The sequence below is a fragment of the Pristiophorus japonicus genome, unplaced genomic scaffold (genome assembly GCF_044704955.1).
Source record: "Pristiophorus japonicus isolate sPriJap1 unplaced genomic scaffold, sPriJap1.hap1 HAP1_SCAFFOLD_210, whole genome shotgun sequence".
Lineage (NCBI taxonomy): Eukaryota > Metazoa > Chordata > Chondrichthyes > Pristiophoridae > Pristiophorus > Pristiophorus japonicus.
The window spans coordinates 618,996-641,183 of NW_027251799.1; the positions used below are offsets into that span (position 1 = coordinate 618,996).

At 41.8% G+C, this 22,188-nt stretch overlaps 1 protein-coding gene across 1 annotated transcript in view; it reads left to right on the forward strand.

The window, feature by feature from the left end:
- Positions 1–2,209: 2,209 nt before the first annotated feature.
- The window catches only part of LOC139244995 (probable G-protein coupled receptor 139), a gene marked incomplete at its 3' end in the record, with an annotated part of 38,061 nt that continues 18,082 nt past the window's right edge, over positions 2,210–22,188 (forward strand). Inside the window, exons 1-2 of the mRNA XM_070871088.1 lie at positions 2,210–2,221; positions 2,556–2,626. Of these exons, the coding sequence (XP_070727189.1) occupies positions 2,210–2,221; positions 2,556–2,626 (83 nt within the window). The remainder of the gene's footprint in view (positions 2,222–2,555; positions 2,627–22,188) is intronic.

Consider the following 22,188-nt stretch of genomic DNA (forward strand, 5'->3'; position numbering starts at 1 on the left):
CCAATTTCTCTTTGTATTGCGGCACTCGGTAATGTTCCGCTATTTAAATGATAGTTTGTTTTTCTATTTTTTCTGGCAACGTGGATAACCTCACATTTCACATATTTAAGTCAATTTCTAATTTTTTTCGCAATAACTTAGCCAGTCAATATCCCTTTGCAGACCTTTATCTGTCCTCCTCCCAATTTGATTTCACACCCATCATTTTATCGTTACCAAACGTAGTTTCATTACATACCGTTCCTTCATAAAAGTCATTAATAAAGATGGTTAGTAATTGAGGACCGAACATGGATTTCTGCAGCACCCCACGAGCCACTATTTGCCAACCACAAAATTCCCCATTTACCCAGCCTCTGTGTTTTCTGTTGGTCAGTCAATCCTCTATCTATACTAATATATTATCACTAACCCCGTGACAATTGATCCATATGTTTTATTTATCAATTCGTGTTATAACAAACAATTGTGAAATTATTCTGATCCAGGGAGGGGTCTCCATGCCTGTCGCTATTTACCACTAATCCATCGAATATTCTGCATTCGAAATATATTTAACTCTAGCATTATTACATTGTTCTAACTTGTAATGCCGTTGAGAAAATTTCATTTTTGCATTTATTCTTTTAATACAACATGTAGTTCAGTGATATCATACACAAAATTAGTAACATAATCTTCCAGGTTTACGTTCAAGTTCTGTTTTACTTGTAAGTTCTATTTTTTATGTGTGGCCAATGCAAGTGGGTGGGTGGGTTCTCCCGATGACCTTGGTTTCGGTAGGATTATTACAGTAGTTTCCAGGGTATTTGCACATTTAAGCCGCCCGTCATGATAACGATATTCAAACGTGCTATAACAATACCCTCCTTCCCTTACATAGACCGATCTGGTTCTTACATCTGACGATTACGTCACTTCCACACTCCAGTTTGGACCTGTTCTTTTCCAATTGAAATCATATGTTTCTTTTTGATGGTCATGTAATTCAATTTGGCAAATGAGGGCAACTTCAATTTTATTCCATCGCTGTATGTTTGGTTCTAACCACGTTAGTTCTTCTAATTGGATCAACCATTTGGGTGCTGTCAGGAATCGACTAGTGACACATCTTTTCATGGCCCCTATATTTTCTACTATGAACAGATGATTAGGCAAGGTTTGATACATAAGACTGTGAATTCGTTCTGTTAGTCCCAATAGTTTCTGTTTCCCCGCTTCGTGACATTCGTAATTAACTGGATGGACCTCAATCAATTTCCGAAGTTACATAGTTCTGTATCATCAAAGTAACGAGATAGTCCTGAGAAATGTATATTCGTTTCCCAAGTGGAGGTATTCCCTTTGTACTAATTTCTAAATTTTCCAGGGATTGTTCGACTAACCAATTCCTCCACGTCATTATGCACTGCTTGGTCAGAGGCATTTCTTTCCTCTCTGATAAGATCATTAATTCTCTTGGCGTTAATTTCTATCTGATGTATAATATCCTTTACCTGTGTGGACATTATCTGATATGCGTTTAGCTTCTCACATTCCACATTGTTTTCGTTAATGAGTATATCTTTCAATTCTCATCATAATTTTCGTAACTGTAACTGTACAGCTGCTAATCCACATAATTAATTTCTGTGGTGGTTGTATTTAAAGCGATGAGTACATTATGTATTTAAATCCTTTTCTTTTCTTTCTATCCCTTTTTTGACTTGCTTCATTGTGAGTATTATTCTTATCATGAAATGCATTCTGTACTTGCTCTTCTCTTCTGCACAAGGTAGCCTTTTCCAAATATTAATTAAAAACTTGCTGGTCATTTCCTGAGCTAACTGTGTTGGTTTCTTGGGACGCCATTCTGGCTCTATTAAATCCGTTAATTTAGTATAACAGGGACCAATTCTGGATAAACGATGGTCTACCATTTTTATGGGTAGGGGTAACTATGAGACCATTCCGGGTCCTGATTCTAGTTGGGGATACTGTCCCTTCTTTACCTGATCCTGAGGATCTCAGCTAGAGTTTTCTCATATGGTGTGAGCATGACGCTGTGCAAGTACTCTTCGTACTTCATGCATCCGTAACTGCATCGTATTATGACGCTACCTGCCGCATTACCATCCATTTTAGTGTAACTAAACTATCCCCAATGTTTACAGGTTGCAGCAAAGGGTGCATTTTTATCCCCATCCTGACAACTGTTATTGGGCGTGACATGAGACCCGATGTAAGAATACTGGCCTTTACGTTTCTTCCACCATCGAGACCCCTTGAATTTTGATGCTATTGGGTCTGGATTTGATTCGTTTAACTTTTCCCATTTCACATTATTCTTTTTCAGCAATATCCAAAACTTTAGGACCTTTCCATCCTTTACAATGCCACTAATACACATTTAATACCGTTTTTATTTTTCCGTGGAGACGCTTTCCTGGAGAGAACCACACCCCGTCCCATTCATGATGTTATTTTATCCCTTGTACGATTTCTTTATCAAATCAAGAGTTCCCCATTATATGTTTAGTATGAGTTATTGTAGTCACTTGACTTTCTGTGTCCAGCAAGAATCTGAGGTTCTGTTCCGAAAATTTGGAGAGAAGCACATTCACTTCGTTCACCCAGTGTACAGCTGGTAATTCTGTTTACAGATTTTTTCGCGTAGTTGGCTGTGCTCGCCGCACCACCAAGCATCAGCAAAACAAAGTAGGTACGCATCCTTCTCCTGTATAAAGACCCAGCGTAACATCTTAATTCTTAACAGTTTAGATCAGGTTTATATGCAACCATTTCAATTTGGCTTCACGCTTTTGACTGTAAGTCGTTTCCTTTTTCAGTTATGGTGTGTGTGTATGTGTTGGGGACGCGGAGGCGATGGGGGCGGGGGGTAGCCATTTGACATCAAAGGATTATTTCTTAGCGAAAATAGTTTGTAATGTCATTAATTCCCCAAATTCATATTGGTATGGTCTAACTTTCTTATCAAAACTTTGTTTGACCTGATTTCGTGACCTGCCCATGTTGTTTGCCACGAGTATGTTTGCTTCGTTCACATCGTCTGTCAGGGTCTCTAATCAGTTCCACTACGAGACTGCAATATTACTGGCGAGTTATTCCCAAGGCTAACTGTCCCGGCAACCACATTTGTCTCCCAGTCAGAGCCTCATATAAACTTACTCCAGTTGTATTGTCGGGGCACGTACGTAGGTCGAACCTATTGCCATTTAAGAAAGAGGCATCATGTTAGCCCATTGAGTACATAATTTACAAAACATGCTTTTGAATCTCCGATTTACCCTTTCCACAGTTCCTGTTGATTGTGGGTGAACAGCATTGTGCAATTTATGCCTTATCTGGAGTATTTCCTGTAATATAGAACAAATGTCTCCAGTAAAGTGTGGACACCGGTCAATATTCATCTGTACAGGTTTTCCCCATCGACAGAATACCACATTTAAATGGATTCGTGCTGCAGTATGCTCCTTATTGTCCCTGGTTGGAAAGTTCTCTCTCCAATTGTAAATTTGTGAACCTCTACAAGACAAGAACTTCGATCTGTAAATGTGTCTGGTCGCTTGAAGGTGGTCGCTGCGATCTGAGTAGGGCACGAATAGAACAAGAAGGTGTTTTAATTTGCAAGCATGGTAGGCATCGGTCAACATATTATGGTAATTGTTGTTGCTTTTCGGGCCAACAGCAGAAGCGTATTCACTTTTGTAGCTTGGTAGATGCTGAGTCATGTCCAGTCGCTTGGTGGGAGTGAAAGAGGGTTATCATGGTGTCTTTCAGTTGGGGAGTAATGCACACAACTAAATTACCATCCTTGTTGTTAATCAAACGCAGGGAGGGGCTGAATCCATCGCTATATTGAAGCACTTTGGAATTTGCCCATGGGGTGGGATATGGTAGGGAGCAGCCCTGATGTTGGCATGAAATAACTTGATCATATGGAGGACACGAAGTTGTAGATCTCTGAACTAGATAGCTTTTACTTTATAGCGGGTGCCACAACTGGTGCCGGGAATGTATCCACTGCCCTCCTGGATACTGGCAATTCTTCTTTGCGGATTCCATTGCAAGCCAGTCGGCTGCATTGTCATATCGGGTGTGGGTGTTGAATATTACTGATGTTCTGATATCTTTCCAACATGAGAGTGTGCGAATCGCTCCTGGAATCCTTGCCATTTTGCAGGGAGGAGACCAGAATGTAGTGAAGGTTTACGATCTGATAACCAATATTCATTTTTGTGGGACAGAGGCAAGGCCATCGCAACATTGCAGACGTAACTGCTGTCCCACCAAATATTACTTGCTGCCTATGCTGTAAATTGAGCGCCGAGACGAACAGCTTTCAGCTCTGCTTCCTGATATGATTGGGCAGCAATTTGGAATCCCATCGAACAATTGGGAGCAACTATATCAACCATGGCACAACTCGCTTTCACGTGGTCATCAACTTACGAAGTCAAACAATCAACATACACATTCGAGCTTCTGAAGTAACATTGGCTTTTACTGGTTTTCAGTCCATCTCCAGCAGGAGAACTGTTGTGCACTTCGCACATTAACGAGCTTAGGAGGCAGAAACTTTGTACATGTGGGTGACATTTAAATCTCGCTGCAATAATTCAATTGGCCATTTAATTATCCGTTGTGCGGACAACTTTAGATCACTTGATTTTAAGAGGATGTAACAGGTGTATGTGTTGAGTGCAGGATAACTTAGTTAACATAGTGTTGTAAATGCTGTTCGGTGGCGAACAAGGGAAAGTAGGGATAATGTTAAACCCAAGGAAGAGGCACACAAATTGGCCAGAACAAGCAGAAAACCTGAGGACTGGGAGGAATTTAGAAATCCGAAGAGGAAGACAAAGGTTTTATTTCGGAGTGGGAAAACAGATTATGAAGGGAAGCTTGCTCAGAACATTCAGGAAGGAAAGAATAAAAGGAAAAGGAGGTGGGGTAGCATTGCTGGTGAAAGAGGAGATTAATGCAATAGTTAGGAAAGACATTAGCTTTGATGATGTGGAATCTATATGGGTAGAGCTGCAGAACACCAAAGGGCAAAACACGTTAGGGGGAGTTGTGTACAGACCTCGAAACAGTTGTAGTGATGTTGGGGAGGGCATCAAACAGGAAATTAGGGGTGCATGCAATAAAGGTGCAGCAGTTATAATGGTTGACTTTAATATGCACATAGATTGGGCTAACCAAACTGGAAGCAATACGGTGGAGGAGGATTTCCTGGAGTGCATAAGGGCTGGTTTTCTAGACCAATATGGGGGAAGGCCATCTTAGACTGGGTGTTGTGGAATGAGAGAGGATTAATTAGCAATCTCATTGTGCGAGACCCCTTGGGGAAGAGTGACCATAATATGGTGGAATTCTGCATTACGATGGAGAATGAAACAGTTAAATCAGAGACCATGGTCCAGAAATTAAAGAAGGGTAACTTTGAACGTATGAGGCGTCAATTGGCTAGAATAGATTGGCGAATGATACTGAAGGGGTTGACTGTGGATTGGCAGTGGCAGACATTTAGAGACCGCATAGATAAACTAAAACAATTGCACATTCCTGTCTGGCGTACAAATAAAAAAGGGAAGGTGGCTCAACCGTAGCTATCGAGGGAAATCAGGGATAGTATTAAAGCCAAGGAAGTGGCATATAAATTGGCCAGAAATAGCAGAGAACCCGGGGACTGGGAGAAATTTAGAACTCAGCAGAGGAGGACAAAGCGTTTGATTAGGAGAGGGAAAATGGAGTACGAGAAGAAGCTTGCAGGGAACATTAAGGCGGATTGCAAAAGTTTCTATAGATATGTAAAGATAAAAAGGTTAGTAAAGACAAACGTAGGTCCCCTGCAGTCAGAATCAGGGGAGGTTATAACGGGGAACAAATAATTGGCAGACGAATTGAACAAGTACTTTGGTTCGGTATTCACTAAGGAAGACACAAACAACCTTCCGGATATAAAATGGATCAGAGGGTCTCGTAAGGCGGAGGAACTGAGGGAAATCCTTATTAGTCTGGAATTGTGTTGGGGAAATTGATGGGATTGAAGGCCGATAAATCCCCGGGGCCTAATGGACTGCATCCCAGCGTACTTAAGGAGGTGGCCTTCGAAATAGCGGATGCATTGACAGTCATTTTCCAACATTCCATTGAATCTGGATCAGTTCCTATCTAGTGGAGGGTAGCCAATGTAAGCCCACTTTTTATAAAAGGAGGGAGAGAGAAAACAGAGAATTATAGACCGGTCAGCCTGACCTCAGTAGTGGGTAAGATGATGGAATCAATTATTAAGGATGTCATAGCAGCGCATTTGGAAAAAGGTGACATGATAGGTCCAAGTCAGCATGGATTTGTGAAAGGGAAATCATGCTTGACAAATCTTCTGTAATTTTTTGAGGATGTTTCTAGTAAAGTGGACAAGCGAGAACCAGTTGATGTGGTATATTTGGACTTTCAGAAGGTTTTCGACAAGGTCCCACACAAGAGATTAATGTGCAAAGTTAAAGCACATGGGATTGGGTGTAGTGTGCTGACGTGGATTGAGAACTGGTTGTCAGACAGCAAGCAAAGAGTAGGAGTAAATGGGTTCTTTTCAGAATGGCAGGCAGTGACTAGTGGGGTACCGCAAGGTTCTCTGCTGGGGCCCCAGCTGTTTACATTGTACATTAATGATTTAGACGAGGGGATTAAATGTCGTATCTCCAAATTTTCGGATGACACGAAGTTGGGAGGCAGTGTGAGCTGCGAGGAGGATGCTATGAGGCTGCAGAGTGACTTGGATAGGTTAGGTGAGTGGGCAAATGCATGGCAGATGAAGTATAATGTGGATACATTTCAGGTTTTCCACGTTGGTGGTAATAACAGAGAGACAGACTATTATCTGAATGGTGACAGATTAGGAAAAGGAGAGGTGCAACGAGACCGGGTGTCAGTCATTGAAGGTTGGCATGCAGGTGCAGCAGGCGGTTAAGAAAGCAAATGGCATGTTGGCCTTCATAGTGAGGGGATTTGAGTACAGGGGCACGGAGGTGTTGCTACAGTTGTACGGGCCTTGGTGAGGCCACACTTGGAGTATTGTGTGCAGTTTTGGTCTCCTAATTTGAGGAAGGACATTCGTGCTATTCAGGGAGTGCAGCGAAGATTCACCAGACTGATTCCCGGGAAGGTGGGTCTCACCTATCAAGAAAGACTGGATCAACTGGGCTTGTATTCACTGGAGTTCAGAAGAATGACAGGGGACCTCATAGAAACGTTTCAAATTCTGACGGGTTTAGGCAGGTTAGATGCAGGAAGAATGCTCCCAATTTTGGGGAAGTCCAGAACCAGGGGTCACAGTCTAAGGATAAGGGGTAAGCCATTTAGGACCGAGATGAGGAGAAACTTCTTCACCCAGAGAGTGGTGAACCTGTGGAATTCTCTACCACAGAAAGTAGTTGAGGCCAATTCACTAAATATATTCAAAAGGGAGTTAGATGAAGTCCTTACTACTAGGGGGATCAAGGTGTATGGCGAGAAAGCAGGAAGGGGGTACTGAAGTTGCATGTTCAGCCATGAACTCATTGAATGGCGGTGCAGGCTAGAAGAGCTGAATGGCCTACTCCTGCACCTATTTTCTATGTCTATGTCTATGTCTATAAAAACTGATTGCAAACGCTTCTATAGATGTGCAAAGAGAAAAAGATTAGTGAAGACAACCGTAGGTCCCTTGTAGTGAGAATCAGGCGAATTTATAATGGAGAACAAAGAAATGGCAGAACAATTGAAAAAATACTTTGGCTCTGTCTTCACGAAGGAAGACACAAATAACATTCCGGAAATAATAGGGGACGAAGTGTCTAGCGAGAAGGAGGAACTGAAGGGAATACTTATTATTCAGGAAATTGTGTTAAGGAAATTGATGGGATTGAAGACGGATAAATTCCCAGGTCCTGATAGTCTGCATCAAAAATGTTATATATGTAAACTTGTATGTACTCTGTACAGGCACCAGAGGTGCCATCTCATGGAGTCCCAAGGGGTCCCATAATCCCTTTTGAGCACAGGAGTTAAGGAGGCTTCACAGTTTGGAGAGGCACTCTGGAGATCTGCAATATAAGATTAAATCACACTTTACTTTGCGCTCACAGTGTTCAGTCTGACTCTTTCTCCATGCCCAACAACTGGCGACGAGGTACAGAAAGCGAACCCAAAGATGCAGTGGGCATTCTGAAGAAATTCTCGTCGGGAGATAATTGGGAAACTTTTGTGGAGCAACTCGAACAATAATTTGTTGCCAACGAGTTAGAGGGGAAGAGAGTGTGGCCAAACGAAGAGCTATCCTCCTCACATTCTGTGGGCCACCAACGTACATGAGGAATCTGCTCGCTCCAGCGAAACCCATGGAGAAATTTGTGCACACTGGTAAGAGAGATTTGAACTCGTGAAATTGTGTCGTTGAATTATCAGGGTTCTCAGCAGATATCAGTGAGAGTAACGGACTCTTAAAAGGTTTTGGAGAAATTAAGGGACCTCAGAGGGTTTCGGAGCAGGTAAGAAACGACATAGCAAGAGAAGCTCTAGATTTCTTAAAGATGCTCAGGAAGTATTTGAGTGAGTAAGGAAAGCTCGGGATCGATCAGAGAGCGTATGTGAAGCTCAGGATGTATCAGCGAATCTAGTGTAACACGAGAAGTTATCTTCTAAGCATTGCATTTTATATACATTAGCGTGGTTAATTAATTCAAAGGTTGAAACCGAATGTCACAGATGGTTTGCCGTCTCCCACGTGGGGGCAATGAGAGGGTAGACTGAGGACGTACTGAAAAATACAAACTTAGAAATATAGAAAATATTTGCAGCAGTCGGTCATTCGGCCCTTCGAGACTGCAGCACCATTCAACAAGATCATGGCTCATCATTCATCGCAGTACCGCTTTCCTGCTTTTTCTTCATACCCCTTGATGCCTTTAGGCAGAAGTGCCATATCTAGCTCCCTCTTGAATATATCCAACGAACTGGCATTAAACAACTCTCTGTGGTAGGAAATTCCACAGGATAACATCTCCCTGAGTGAAGAAGGTTCTCCTCATCTCAGTCCTAAATGGCTTACCCCTTATCCTTCGACTGCGGCACCTGGCTCTGGACTTCCCCAACATCGGGAACATTCTTCCTGCAACTTACTAGTACAGTTCCATCAGAATTATATATGTTTCTATGAGATCCCCTCTCATCCTTCTAAACTCCCGTGAATAAAGGCCCAGTCCATCCAGTCTCTCCTCATATGACAGTCCGGCCATCCCTGGAATCAGTCTGGTGAACCTTCGCTGCACTCCCTCAATAGCATTAACATCCTTCCTCAGATTAGGAGACCAAAACTGAACACAACATTCCAGGTGAGGCCTCACCAAGGCCCTGTATAACTGCAGTAATACGTCCCTGTTCCTATACTCAAATCTGCTAGCTTTCAACGCCAACATACCATTTGCCTTCTTCAATGTCTGCTGTACCTGCATGCCCACGTTCAATGATTGATGTACCATGGCACCCAGGTCTCGTTGCACCTCCCCTTTTCCGAATCGGCCACTGTTCAGATAATATTCTGCCTTCCTGTTTCTGCCCTCAAAGTGCATAACCTCACATGTATTCATATTTTACTGCATCTACCATGCATTTTCCCACTCACCTAACCTGTGCAATTCACCCTGCAGCCTCTTAGCGTCCCCCTCGCAGCTCACATCGCCACCCAGTTTAGTGTCATCTGCAAACTTGGAGATATTACACTCAATTTCTTCATCCAAATCATTAATGAACATTTGAAGCGTTCAGAAATACATTGATAACTAACACAGATCCTCCAGCCCAATGCATTAAATAACAATATATGTGCCGTTAATTACATTAGTAAGAATCAGAGACGCAAACACCGTTACATTTAACACAATAACAACAAAAATATGTTTATCTAACGTGGAGACACTCACGTGTATTTAAAACAATCACTGGTAATTAATTGCTGTAACAGAACAATAATTGAGTTTTTTTCTAAAACCATGATGTAAACGTGAAAGTTTCCGTGAACCTTCTTCAAAAGCCATTGGATATTACCATGGAATGACTTGACTCCTGTCCGATAATTTATGATGTGGATTACTGCAACATTTGAGAACAGTGGATTCATTATAAAGAGACTGATCTTAAATAAAGTTGATTAACCCCCAAGCTATAATGACAGAGTTGACTAATATGGACTGGGAAAATAGATTAAAGTGTAAGACATTTAAAGAGCAATGGCGGACATTGAAGTTGATATTTACTAACTCTCAACAAAAATATCTTCCAGTCAGAAGAAAAAACTTTAAGAGAAGGGACAACCGACCGTGGCTAGCTAAGGAAGTAAAGGATGGTATCAAATTAAAAAGAATTGCAAACAATATAGCCAAGATTAGAGGGAGGCCAAAGTATTAAAAAAAACAGCAGAGCACGACTAAAAAAATAATAAAGATAGAGAACATGGATTATAAGTGTAAACTAGCAAGAAATATAAAAACAGATAGCAAGAGGTTCTATAGGTGTATAAAAATTAAGAGGATTGCTAAATTACTTTAGAAAATGCGACTGGTGAATAAATAATGGAGAACATGGACATGGGAGAGACTTTGAACAAATATTTTTTTATCGGTCTTCACGGTAGAAGATATTAAAACATATCCCAATAATAGGTAAATAAGGGGCTATATTGAGAGGGGGAAATTAATACAATCACTATTACTAAAGAGACAGTGCTCGATAAAATAATTAAACTAAAGGTGGCCAAGTCGACTGGACCTGGTACTCTGCAGCATAGTGTTTTAAAAGAAGAGGCTGCAGAGACAAGGAATGCATTGTTTGCAATCTACCAACATTCACTGGAGTCTGGAGAGATCTCAGCGAATTGGAAAACTGCTATTTTAACGTCCCTATTTAAAAAATGAGGGAGACAGCAGGAAACTATAGACCAGTTAGTCTAACATCTGACTTTTGGAAAGTGATGAAGTCCATTGTAAGGGAAGCAGTACCAGCACAGTTGCAAAATAATAATGCAGTCAAACAGAGTCAGCATGGTTTTATGAAAGAGAAATCATGTTTGACAAATTTGCTGAAGTTCTTTGAGGATGTAACGAGCATTTCTTTTTAGGGAGGCCAGTGGTTGTATTGTATTTCGATTTACAGAAGGCATTCGATCAGATCCCACCCAAAAGATTACTGCACAAGTTAAGCATTCACGTGGTTGGGGTAATATGTTAGCATGGACAGAAGATTGGCTAAATAACATAACATAGAGAGTCAGGATAAATGGGTCATTATCCGCTGGCAAACAGTGACTAGGGGGTGCCGCATAAATCGCTTTTGGTGCCTCAACAATTTACAATCGGTATCAATGAAATCAATGAAGGGACCGTGTGTAATTTAGCCAAGTTTGCTGAATAAACAAAGATGGGTGGGGAAGCAAGTTCTGAGAACGATACACGGAATCTGCAAAGGAATGTAGACAGGGTAAGTGAGAGGGCAAACATTTGGCGACACTAATACAAAAATCCAACCCTTAGGGTCTCGCATTTAACTGGCAGATCATTGGTTGGGTGATGTAGTAATATAGTATTAGCCACAATGCTTACTGCACTAATAATATGGATTTCATGTGTAATCAATAATGTCGAGGTTAAAGTGCTTGCTTTGTACTGTGGGAAAGAGTGAGGTTATTTAATTTGGTTTAAAAAATAACAAAGCAAATTATTATTTAAATGTAGAGAAATTCCAAAATGCTGCAGTGCATCGGAACCTGAGTGTCCGTGTGCAAGAGAGAGAAAAAATAGTATGCAGGATACGAAGTACTCAGAAACGTTGTCCTTTACTGCAAGAGGGATGGAATAGAAAAGCAGTGAAGTCCTTCTACAAATGTACAGGACATTTCTGAGACTATGCATAGTGTACTGTGTACAGTTTTGTTCATTTTATTAAAGGAGGGAATTACTTGCATTGAAATCAGTACACAGAAGGTTCACTTGGCTGATTCCTGACATGGAGGTATTGACGTAAGAAGAATGATTGAGCAGGTTGGGCCTATATGCATTAGAGTTCATGAGAAAGAGAATTAATCTTATTGAAATATATAAGCTAATGAGGGGACTCGATAAGTTAGTTGCTGAGATGATGTTTCTACAGCTGGGGGAATATAGAACTAGGTTAAGAATAAAGAGTCGCCCATTTAGAACAGATTCGGAGTAATTTCTTCTCTCAGAGAGTCGAAAATCTGTGCAATTATCTGCGGAGGCTGGGTCATTGAGTATATTTAAGATGGAGGTAGACAGATTTCTGAACAATAAAGGTGTGAAGGGTTATGGGCAGCAGACAGGGAAGTGGTGCTGAGCCCCAGATCAGATAAGCCAGGATCTTATTATATGGCAGATCAGGCTCCTAAGGACCAAATAGCCTATTCCTGCTCCTATTTTGTATGTTCTTATTCCACTGGCCCTGTTCTGCTGACCGGAACACAATACCCGCTTACAAATAATAATGGGTGCAAGGCTACATCGTTTTCTGGAATGATAATTCAAATGCGCCGAAAAATTACCTCAAGCAGAATCTACATTAAATGATTATATGTCAGATGTAGGATTCGAAACAACGCCTCCAAAAGAGACTGCGATCAGACTGGAGAGCCTTAAACTGCTCGGAAATCCTGACTTCATCACCCATACACCATTGCCTCTGGGTTTCCCCCCAAGGTTAATAAAATGTATCATTCACTTTGGCCATCGCCAACTGTTGCTGGACAGCCGAGTAACCAGTATACAATCTCCCTGGATTTTATGAGCAGCAGTGGTCACAGCACAGTTCGCTGTAAAACAGCACCTCCCACGTTTTACTACAATTGCACTGTACCGCCTGTTTACGAATCTGTAACTAGCTTGCTATCCATGCTTCAATTTCCCTACTTTCTATCATAGTTTTGCTGCATCTGTTTTGAAAGAGCCAACATTTTCGCTTGCCACTCCAATTCTCTTAATATAATCAAATAAACACTTGTTGCTAACTTTTTTATTCCTTGCACGTTATTTGACATCTCCCTTTTTGCACCTTTTATTACATTTGGTATCCCTTCAGATTGGTCTTAATTTAAGTTAAAAACGTGGTTTCTGACTCCATTATGCCTCTTAAAACTAGTAACAATTGTAATCATATTACCTACATTATTCGCAAGACGTTCAGTTTGGTAATTGATACTGTTCGGATGTTCAACATTAAATCTGGTTTGACAGGATCCTTTTTCAGCTCTAAATCATATTGTCGAATCAGTCCCATCGACATTAAGGCATTCATTGCCTTCACTGCTTCAACTTTTCTGCTTCTCTCAGGCTGTAAAATAAACATCTTCCATTCCCATAAAATAACTTTATTGTGTATTAATGTAATATAAATGCGTTACAGTCAGAACGTAATCAGGGTGGATAAAATAAATGTTTAGGTAATTTTGTTTGGCTAAAAGAAGACAACGTGCCGGTATCTGAAAGGATATATCCCAGGAATCTGAAAGAGATTAGGGAAGATATTCCCACGGCCCCAGAAACTGTATCTCAGAACTCAAGAGAGCGTGGCTTTGTGTTGTGCAACTCGAGAGTGGAGATTTTAGTACCAATGTTTTCACAGGTGGATAAAGCTAATCTGGTTAATTACAGGACAGTTACCATAACAAGTGCAATATGGAACCTTTCCGAGTATCTATTGAAGAAAGAATTTTCCACTTGTTGAGACAACTAGTTATAGGATAGAAGTGGCCAGTGCGGATTTCATAGGACGGTCATGCTTTGCAAAGATTATAAAATTCTTTGAGGAGTTAAAAAAAAACACGGTAGCTGGGAAAATGCGGTGGCTGTGATGTAGTGGAGTTTAGAAAAACCCTTCGGCAAGGTATAACATGCGAGATTGTTGTGGACGATGGAGGGTTATGGGGTGATTAACATGGTAGAAAACGAGAGCAAAATTGGGGTTGAGGATTGAAAAGAGAATTTATTAGTTAAGGATAATTTATCGGGGTGGTTGTGGATAGTGGTGCACCATGTTTTCAGGCTGGTTGACTGTATTTTTGATGAATGGAATATAGACTGAATGTATAAAGGTATAGAGCAGGTAGCGCCAAAAATTGCAGTTAAAACCGAACAGTCAGACACGAAAACAGTGATAGCAGCAAGTAAAAATGCACCTTTATAATCACCAGTGAATTTCTATCCTAGTTAAACAGTGCGAAAAATGTGACAAATGTAAATATGCACTTACATTTTATATCGAAATATTCCACTCATATTTACACACCGACTGGTTATAATACAACAGCGCACTCCTACATACCGCCCTCGTTTATATCTAGCCCATATTCTGATTTCAGGTTTGACCCAAGGCCACACATTGACCGTTCGTTGCACCAGATTCTGTCCGTCCTGGTTTGTATATTCACAATTGGAGGCGCTACACTCCTTCACATACTCAAGGTCTAAACACCGATTGGTTAACTGTTTCCAGATACGGTCCGTCCTGATTTGAATTTTAGGATTGGATGTGCAAAAGTCCTCTGAAAACAGGCGGTGAAACCGAGCAAGATTTCGGCTCTGGTGGTGAATGCTGTTTCTGACGGATTTCTAGATGTCCAGCCGGTGGCGGGGATTGGAAAGGTCTTGTGTCACACTGAGTAAAATTGGAAGTCACCAATATAAGGAAGTCACTCATGAATCCAATCAGGAGAAAGAGAGGTTAGAATGTGGTACTAGCTACCACAGAGAGTAGTTGAGGTGAATAGCAGATATGCATTTAAGGGGGAAAGGTGTACGAACATGAGCGAGATAGCAAGTGAAGGATATGCTGCTAGACTTCGAGGAAGCAGAGTGGGAGAAGGCTCGTGTGGAACATAAACGCCGGAAATGAACAATTGTGGCGCATGGCCTCTTCATGTCCTGTACAGTCGATGTAAAATATCTGAAAGCTTCATAGATCCGTAGTTGCTTTAGGCTCCAACCTTTAATGCAATTATTTTCACAAAAGCCTCTTTCTAACCTTGCGTCCTTGACTCTCGACATCTCAGGGGAAACGACAAACTGCCGCCCCCACCCCCCGAAATTTCCAACATTTATCAATTCTACCGGAGCATTTATCGCTGGAGCAGCGATTCTTTCATTTTGCGAGTTTGAAATAGGTGAGTGACACAAATCCTTTTATTTCATTGACCCTGTGTTTCACTATTCTGCCGGTATTACCGCACGAGAGAGAAAAGGAGAGAGAGAAGTACGCAAATGGAGAGATAGGCCGAGGGGGCGAGAGGGACAAAGAGAGAGGCGGGGACAGAAAGGGAGAGGGACAAAGAGAGACAGAGTGCGAGAGAGAGAGGGCCAAAGACAGAGACAGGGACAGAAAGGGAGAGGGAGAAAGAGAGAGACAGAGGGCACGAGAGAGAGGGCCAAAGACAGAGACAGACAAAAGGGAGCGAGTCAAAGAGCGAGACAGAGAGAGCGAGAGAGAGGGCCAAAGACAGAGACAGACAGAAAGGGAGAGGGACAAAGAGAGAGACAGACATCCTGATCAACCTGTTTAATTGTTACCCCTCGCAGTGTGTAACAATGATAAATCAAATGACTTACATTCTATCGCGCCTTTCACCAGTTCGAAATGTCCCAAAACGCAATTGTTTTGCAACTTCCAGTTCCCACCCTGTATTTGGGAGAATATTATAAATTCGCGACAGTTTCTTCCTGTTTCTCTCTCTCTCCATCACTCTCTCCCCCTCTAGCTCTCTCTCATTCACTCTCTCGCCCACCCCTCTCTCTCCCTCGCTCGCTCTCGCTTTCTTTCGGTTTCTGTCTGTTTGTTTTTCTCTCATGCACTCCCGATCTCTCTCTCTCTCCTTTTCTCTTTCTCTCCCTCTCTCTCTCTCTCCCTCTATCCCTTTCTGCCTCTCTGTCATCCTCCCGCTCCCGCACACTATCACTCTCCCCTCTCTCTGTTTGCTTCCCTCTTCCTCTCCCTCACTCTCTCCCTTTCTCTCACTTAATATATCCCCCTCCCTCACGGTCTCTCTCCTCTCTCTCTCTCTCTCTCTCTCTCTCTCTCTCGCTGTGTTTGCTTCTCTCTCTCTCTCTCTCTCTCTCTCTATCTGGTTATCTCTCCCGTGTTCCTCATTCTTTATAACTGAACAGCGACATGCAATCACTGCCTGTGCCGGGGTGAGTTACGAAGGGGGATCACTCGGACACAAGCTCGCTGTAAGGTCTCCTATTTAGATGGGTAGCTTGACGAAAGAGGCAGACAGTATGGAAATGGTGACTAATGGCGTCATGTGTTCTGTGGTACTTATTTCTAACATTTTATAATAATCTATTTGAGATGCTGCGCGGTGCAATGACTCGCTATCACTGCACATATTTCTTCCTTTATCACTCTCTCCCTCGCTTTCATGCCTCTGTCTTTTACTCTTTCTCAGTCTCTCTCACTCCCTGTCCATATTTCTGCCTCGTATTGTGTTTGTCTCCCTGCCGTTTCTCTTTCGCTAGAGCACTGTAAATTATTCGCCATCAACTATTTATCCAATTCCCTTCTGAAAGTTACTATCGGATCTGTGTCCACCAACTTTTCAAGCAAACCTTACCAAACCTTAACTTCTCTCTGACTAGTACAACAATTTCCTCATCTCGCCTTGATTCATTTGCCATTTAAATCGAATAATTTCAATCTTCGATTGATAGATGTTATTCTTGACAAGGGCAGGAATGGATTTGGAGTCGAAGCCGGTGGATAAGTTTCAGTTACAGGTCAGACATGCTCTGTCTCAATGGCGGAAGCGGCTCGAAGTCTGAAGGCCCTACTTCTGCTCCTATTTCCCGTCAGTCGGCAGTGCGCCTGTTGCAAATGTAGGAGCGCTGCCTGGAAATGTAAAATATAAATACTGAAACTTCACTTGCAAAGATTATATTATTTTAACTCGTGGCAATCCTTTCTTATAACTGAACGGCCGCATGCAATATCTGTCTTACCCGGGTGTGTTGCTATGGGACATCACGAGGACCACATTCTTCCTCTACACAATGAGGAAACAATGAATAATGGGTTTATATCTTCATTGGTAGTCATTTGTTAAATTTTATAATGTTCTATTAGAGATGCTGAGCTTTCCAATGGCTCGATATACCTGTAGCTGCTTATTTCTCTCTCTCTTCTCTCTCACTGTCTGACTGTTGCTCTTTATCTGACATTCTCTGTACCGAGTTCTGCCTCGCATTCTAGTTCTCGCCCTGCCTTGTCTCTCTCACTCTCTCTCTCTCACCCTCTTCCTCTCTCCCTTTCTCTCTCCCTCTCTCTTTCTCTCTCTCTCTCTCTGTCACTGTCCTTCTATCCGATTTTGATTCTATTCCTGTCTGTGTATCTATCCAACTATCTCGGTTTCTCTCCCTATCTAAATCTGCGGACGTGTGAGGCAGTGTTTGCATTTGTGGGTGTGCAACTCTGTACACATGAACTCGATTAGGCCATTCAGCCCCTCGAACTTGTTCCGCCATTTAATTAGGTCATGGCTGATCTGTATCTTACCACCATTGTTCCTCAATCTTTAATAGCCTCATCAAACAAAAGTCTATGGAATTTGAGTGTTGTAATTTCACTGCTTTGATTCTCACTCTCTCTAATTGAATTGCTCCGCAGGTCAGGCAGTTTGTGCAGGGAGAGCAGAGCAGTGAAGGTGTTAAATGCTGGGACTGCAAGGAAGTTTAGAGTGGTGTTCCCCGGTGGCCGATATCAGGTTTGCTGCTTTTTTCATGAAGAGTTTGCAATTGATACAAAATAAGGTAATGCAGTAAACCGTGGGGGGCATGGTAACAGACTACAGGAGCACACACACAGATTGTTTAAATGGGCATGCAGATGGCAGTTGAATATTTAACAGAAAGAAGTGTTAAATGTTGGTCGGAAAATATGCAGAGAAATTATGAAATTAACGGGACCGATTATATCCTTCCCTCTGGAGATCACTGATCTCGAAATCGGTCAGAATGTTCTCCAAGCAATTAAATAACGCGCTCTCAATGGTTCAATTTTAAGGAGGGTGCCGGAGCATAGAGATCGCGGGGGGAGGGGGGGGGGGCGCGGTGTGCTGACACAAATCTTTGAAGCTGTCAGGTCAAACTTACATTGCTGTTTAAAAAACATATGGGATCCTTGCCTTTATTAATCGAGGAATAAAGCTCAAATGCAAAAAAGTTACGCGGAATCTTTATTAAATATTGGCGAGTCCTCAGCTGGGGTGTTGTGTTCAATTCTGGGCGCTGTACATTTGAAATAAAGATGAATCCTTGGAGAGGGTGCAGATTAGATTTGCTGGAATGGGACCAGAGATGAGGGATCTCATTTATGCGAAGAGACTGCAGAAGCTACGATTTTCCTCTTTAAAGCAGAGCACTTCGAGGAACGTTTACATAAATGTTCAAACTTATGAATATTTTTGATCGAATTAATAAGGATAAATTATTTTTTTACTTTGCATGAAAGATGAGATCATCTCTCCAGACATAGCTGGGGATGAAAGCCGTGATCTTTTGTTTACGAGTGCGATGCCTTACCACTTGACCACCAGTGCACCCACTGTCATAACTAGATTGGAGTATCCTAAGTAGTGAACCTCGAATCATTCCGATTAGTTTGAAATAGCACAGTCACATATTCACAGAAATAGTGTGGCAGGGGGATGCGGCCAACTGATCCGCCTCATTTACATGAATTATTTTATAAAACCTTTCAAATTATCATAACTTCATACATCACAGAAGGGAGGCCATTTGGCCCATCGTGCCCTTGAAACAGCTTTCCAATTCGACCCAACGCTCTCCCCATTCTCCTGAAAAATCTTACTCTCCCAGTATTTATCCAATTCCCTCTATACATTGCTGTTGAATCTACTTCCATCACCCTTTCAGGCTGAGCATTACAGATCATAACCAATCGCAGTTTAATAAAAAACATTGGTCCTGGTCTCCACTCTGGTTATTTTGGCAAATACCTTCAATCTGTTTCCCCTGTTGTCCTCGGACTGATGTGGGTATCACTACAGCTCTGTAGGCCATAAGTTTTCTGCCAGATTTGAGGGCCTGATCTTCGAACACTCTCTTTCTCAGGCTGCCGAAGGCTTCAATGGCGCACTGGAGGCGGTGTTAAACCTCGTGGTCCATGTGTGCCCTTGTTGATAATTGGTTCCCTAGGTATGGGAATACCAGTTAGTTCATTCTCACACTGTGTGAATTGTATGAAGGAAAATGCTTCTTTTTCTCAGGTTTGCAAATCTTGACAAATTTGAGGTCTTCCCACTATTACGCAATTGTTTGGTTAATAATGAAAGGTTAATAATAATATAAAGAACTGTAAAAGTTACATATCAAAAATGCGCGTGGTACATTGAATGAAGGTACAGGTGTGAGATTATAACAAGTGCTTACAATCTGTTCGTAGACATCAGCTGCATTTTTTGGTTAATACACAAGTGATTTTACAAACTACATATCGAATACAGATTTAACATATAGTGGAATAATCTTTCAACCCCGCCTAGAGATGGACCCTCCGAAACTTCCTTTATTTCCCTTGTGAACGGTGCCGCTTCTAACTGACCGATGTGGCGTTTGAGTCTCTTCAACATGGTTTTGATCAAACGAGTTACTCACATTAAATATATAACCATCAAGAGTTGAAGTATACTAGCACCTGTGAGGCATTACGAAACTAATATCCCTCCAGTGCGAACAATTCCCGATGCTGTCAATTTCGATATCTATTCTCGAGTTGTCCTCCTCTAACACAGAGACATGCTTTAGGGAGAAGATCAGTCGCCTCACGAGTATACTGAGGTGCCACATAATGGTGCAGCTAATACTTAAGTATTCCATTTATTGTCAGTTTCATGTTGCCATAGGCTTTTATATTGAGTAAAACATGTTGCTTGATGGCTGTGGCTAGATGTTGTGTGAAGCAAAAACTGGGACTATTAATGGGACAGATACTGCTTGACCCTGAAACATGGTAGTTGCGGTAGCAGTGACTTAGTAGATTCCTTTTCCCAACTAGCTGCGGCTGAATAGAGAGCTCCATCCAAATTCTGCTGACATGGTGCAATTAATACTGCCTGAATCCCAGTTAAACACACAAACAGAGGCATATTGTTCAGTTGTTTCCGAAGGGCATAAGCACGTGTCTTTTATGCGGGTGCAGCCCGATAAGTATGGAGCCGCCCAGCTATAATTATTAATCACTGTGACATATGCTGGGGCTGGTTCATACTTTTGTAGAGCTGGCCCTGTATCACATGTTTGTTTTCAACGCAAAACACATGGATTGCGAAATTCACTCATCTAATAATGGGCACTCTGAGTATCAGTCCCATATAAGATCGGTTTCCCAGTACGTAATTCCAGTACATACTGCAGGCATGCTGGACCACGAGTGCGTTTGCGAGTGTACGAATCTGGCACACACGAGAATGTTGAGCGTCATGTTCTATGTTCCACTTTCTAAAGTCGTTATTGCTTATCCATGATGGCGATTTTCCCTGATCTAACAACATGGTTGTTCTCCAAGGAACGGAGCTTCCCGCAGCTTCTGTTATCGAAACATTCAGACTGACGGTTTTTTAAAAGGGACACAACTCTGAAAATAAAAAAGGGACTTAATAAACGTTCCCTTTCTTGCTTTATTTAATCATAGATCAATATATGCATTGTCTTTCAACCACATTTATATTTACTAATTATTTCATATTTACAAAAACTTGGAGGGTGGGGTGCTGAATTATCAGCAATCAAATTAAAAACAAAAATTCCGCACTTTAACACATAGTTCCACATAAACGGTCATTTAAACTCAGCAGATGTTAAGTTTTATTGTTCTTGGAACAAAATCTGGCAACTTCAGTGTCGGCTGAACTTTAATTTTCTTCTCCATCGACATTTGAATATTCGCCTCAGCAGCTTTTTATCTAATTGCCTGATTATAATATTGCCAAGGTCCAGGACTAAGTCCAGGCCCTCCTCCTGTTACCCACAGTTATTCCCGCACTGTTGAGTTTTTCCCACTCTGCTACTTAATTGTATACCTTGTTACCACATTAACGGGCATCGGCCCACTCCCACACAATTCGATTCGGATTTGTTAAGGGAAGGGTGTGTCTGACTAACTTGATTGATTTTTTTGAGGAGGTAACAAGGAGTGTCGATGAGAGTAGTGTGTTTTATGTAGTGAATATGGATTTCAGCAAGGCTTTTGATAAGTTCCCACACGGCAGACTGATCACGAATGTAAATGCCCAGGCATCCAGGACAAAGTGACAAGTTGGATCTAACATTGTATCAAAGGCAGGAAGCTGAGGTAAAGTTTGAGGGGTATTTTTGTGACCGGAAGGCCTTTTCCAGTGGGGTTCCGCAGGGCTCAGTACTGAATCCCTTCATTTTTGTGGTACACGTCACTGATCAAGGCTTGAATATTGGGGGTATGATTAAAAAGTTTACAGATGGTACTAAAATCGGCTGTGTGGTTAGTAATGAAGAAGGACGCTGCTGACTGAAGGAAGATATCAATCAACTTGTCAGGAGGGATGAACAGTGGCAAATGGAATTTAATCCGGAGAAGTTTTAATAATGCATTTTGGGGAGGGCTAACAAGGCACGGGAATACAGATTAAATGGTAAGGCACTGAGAAGTTTAGAGGAACAAAGGAACCTTGGAGAGCATATCCACAGATCCCTGAAGGTAGCAGGCCAGGAAGATATACGGTTAAGAAGATATACGGAATGCTTGCCTTTATTAGCTCCAGCATCGAATACAAGACAAGAGGGTTATGTTGAACTGTATAAAATATTAGTTCTGGTCACCACATTACAGGAAGGATGTGATTGCACTGGAGAAGTTACAGAGAAGATTTAGGAGGATATTTCCGGGAGTGGAGAATCTTATAAGAACATAAGAAATAGGAGGAGGAGAAGGCCTTACGGCCCTTCCAGCTTGCTCCGCCATTTAATACGATCATGGCTGATTAGATCGTGGACTCAGCTCCACTTTCTTGCCCGCTATCCATAACCCTTTATTTCCTTATCGTTTAAAAAACTGACCATTTCTGTCTTAAATATATTCAATGTCCCAGCTTCTACA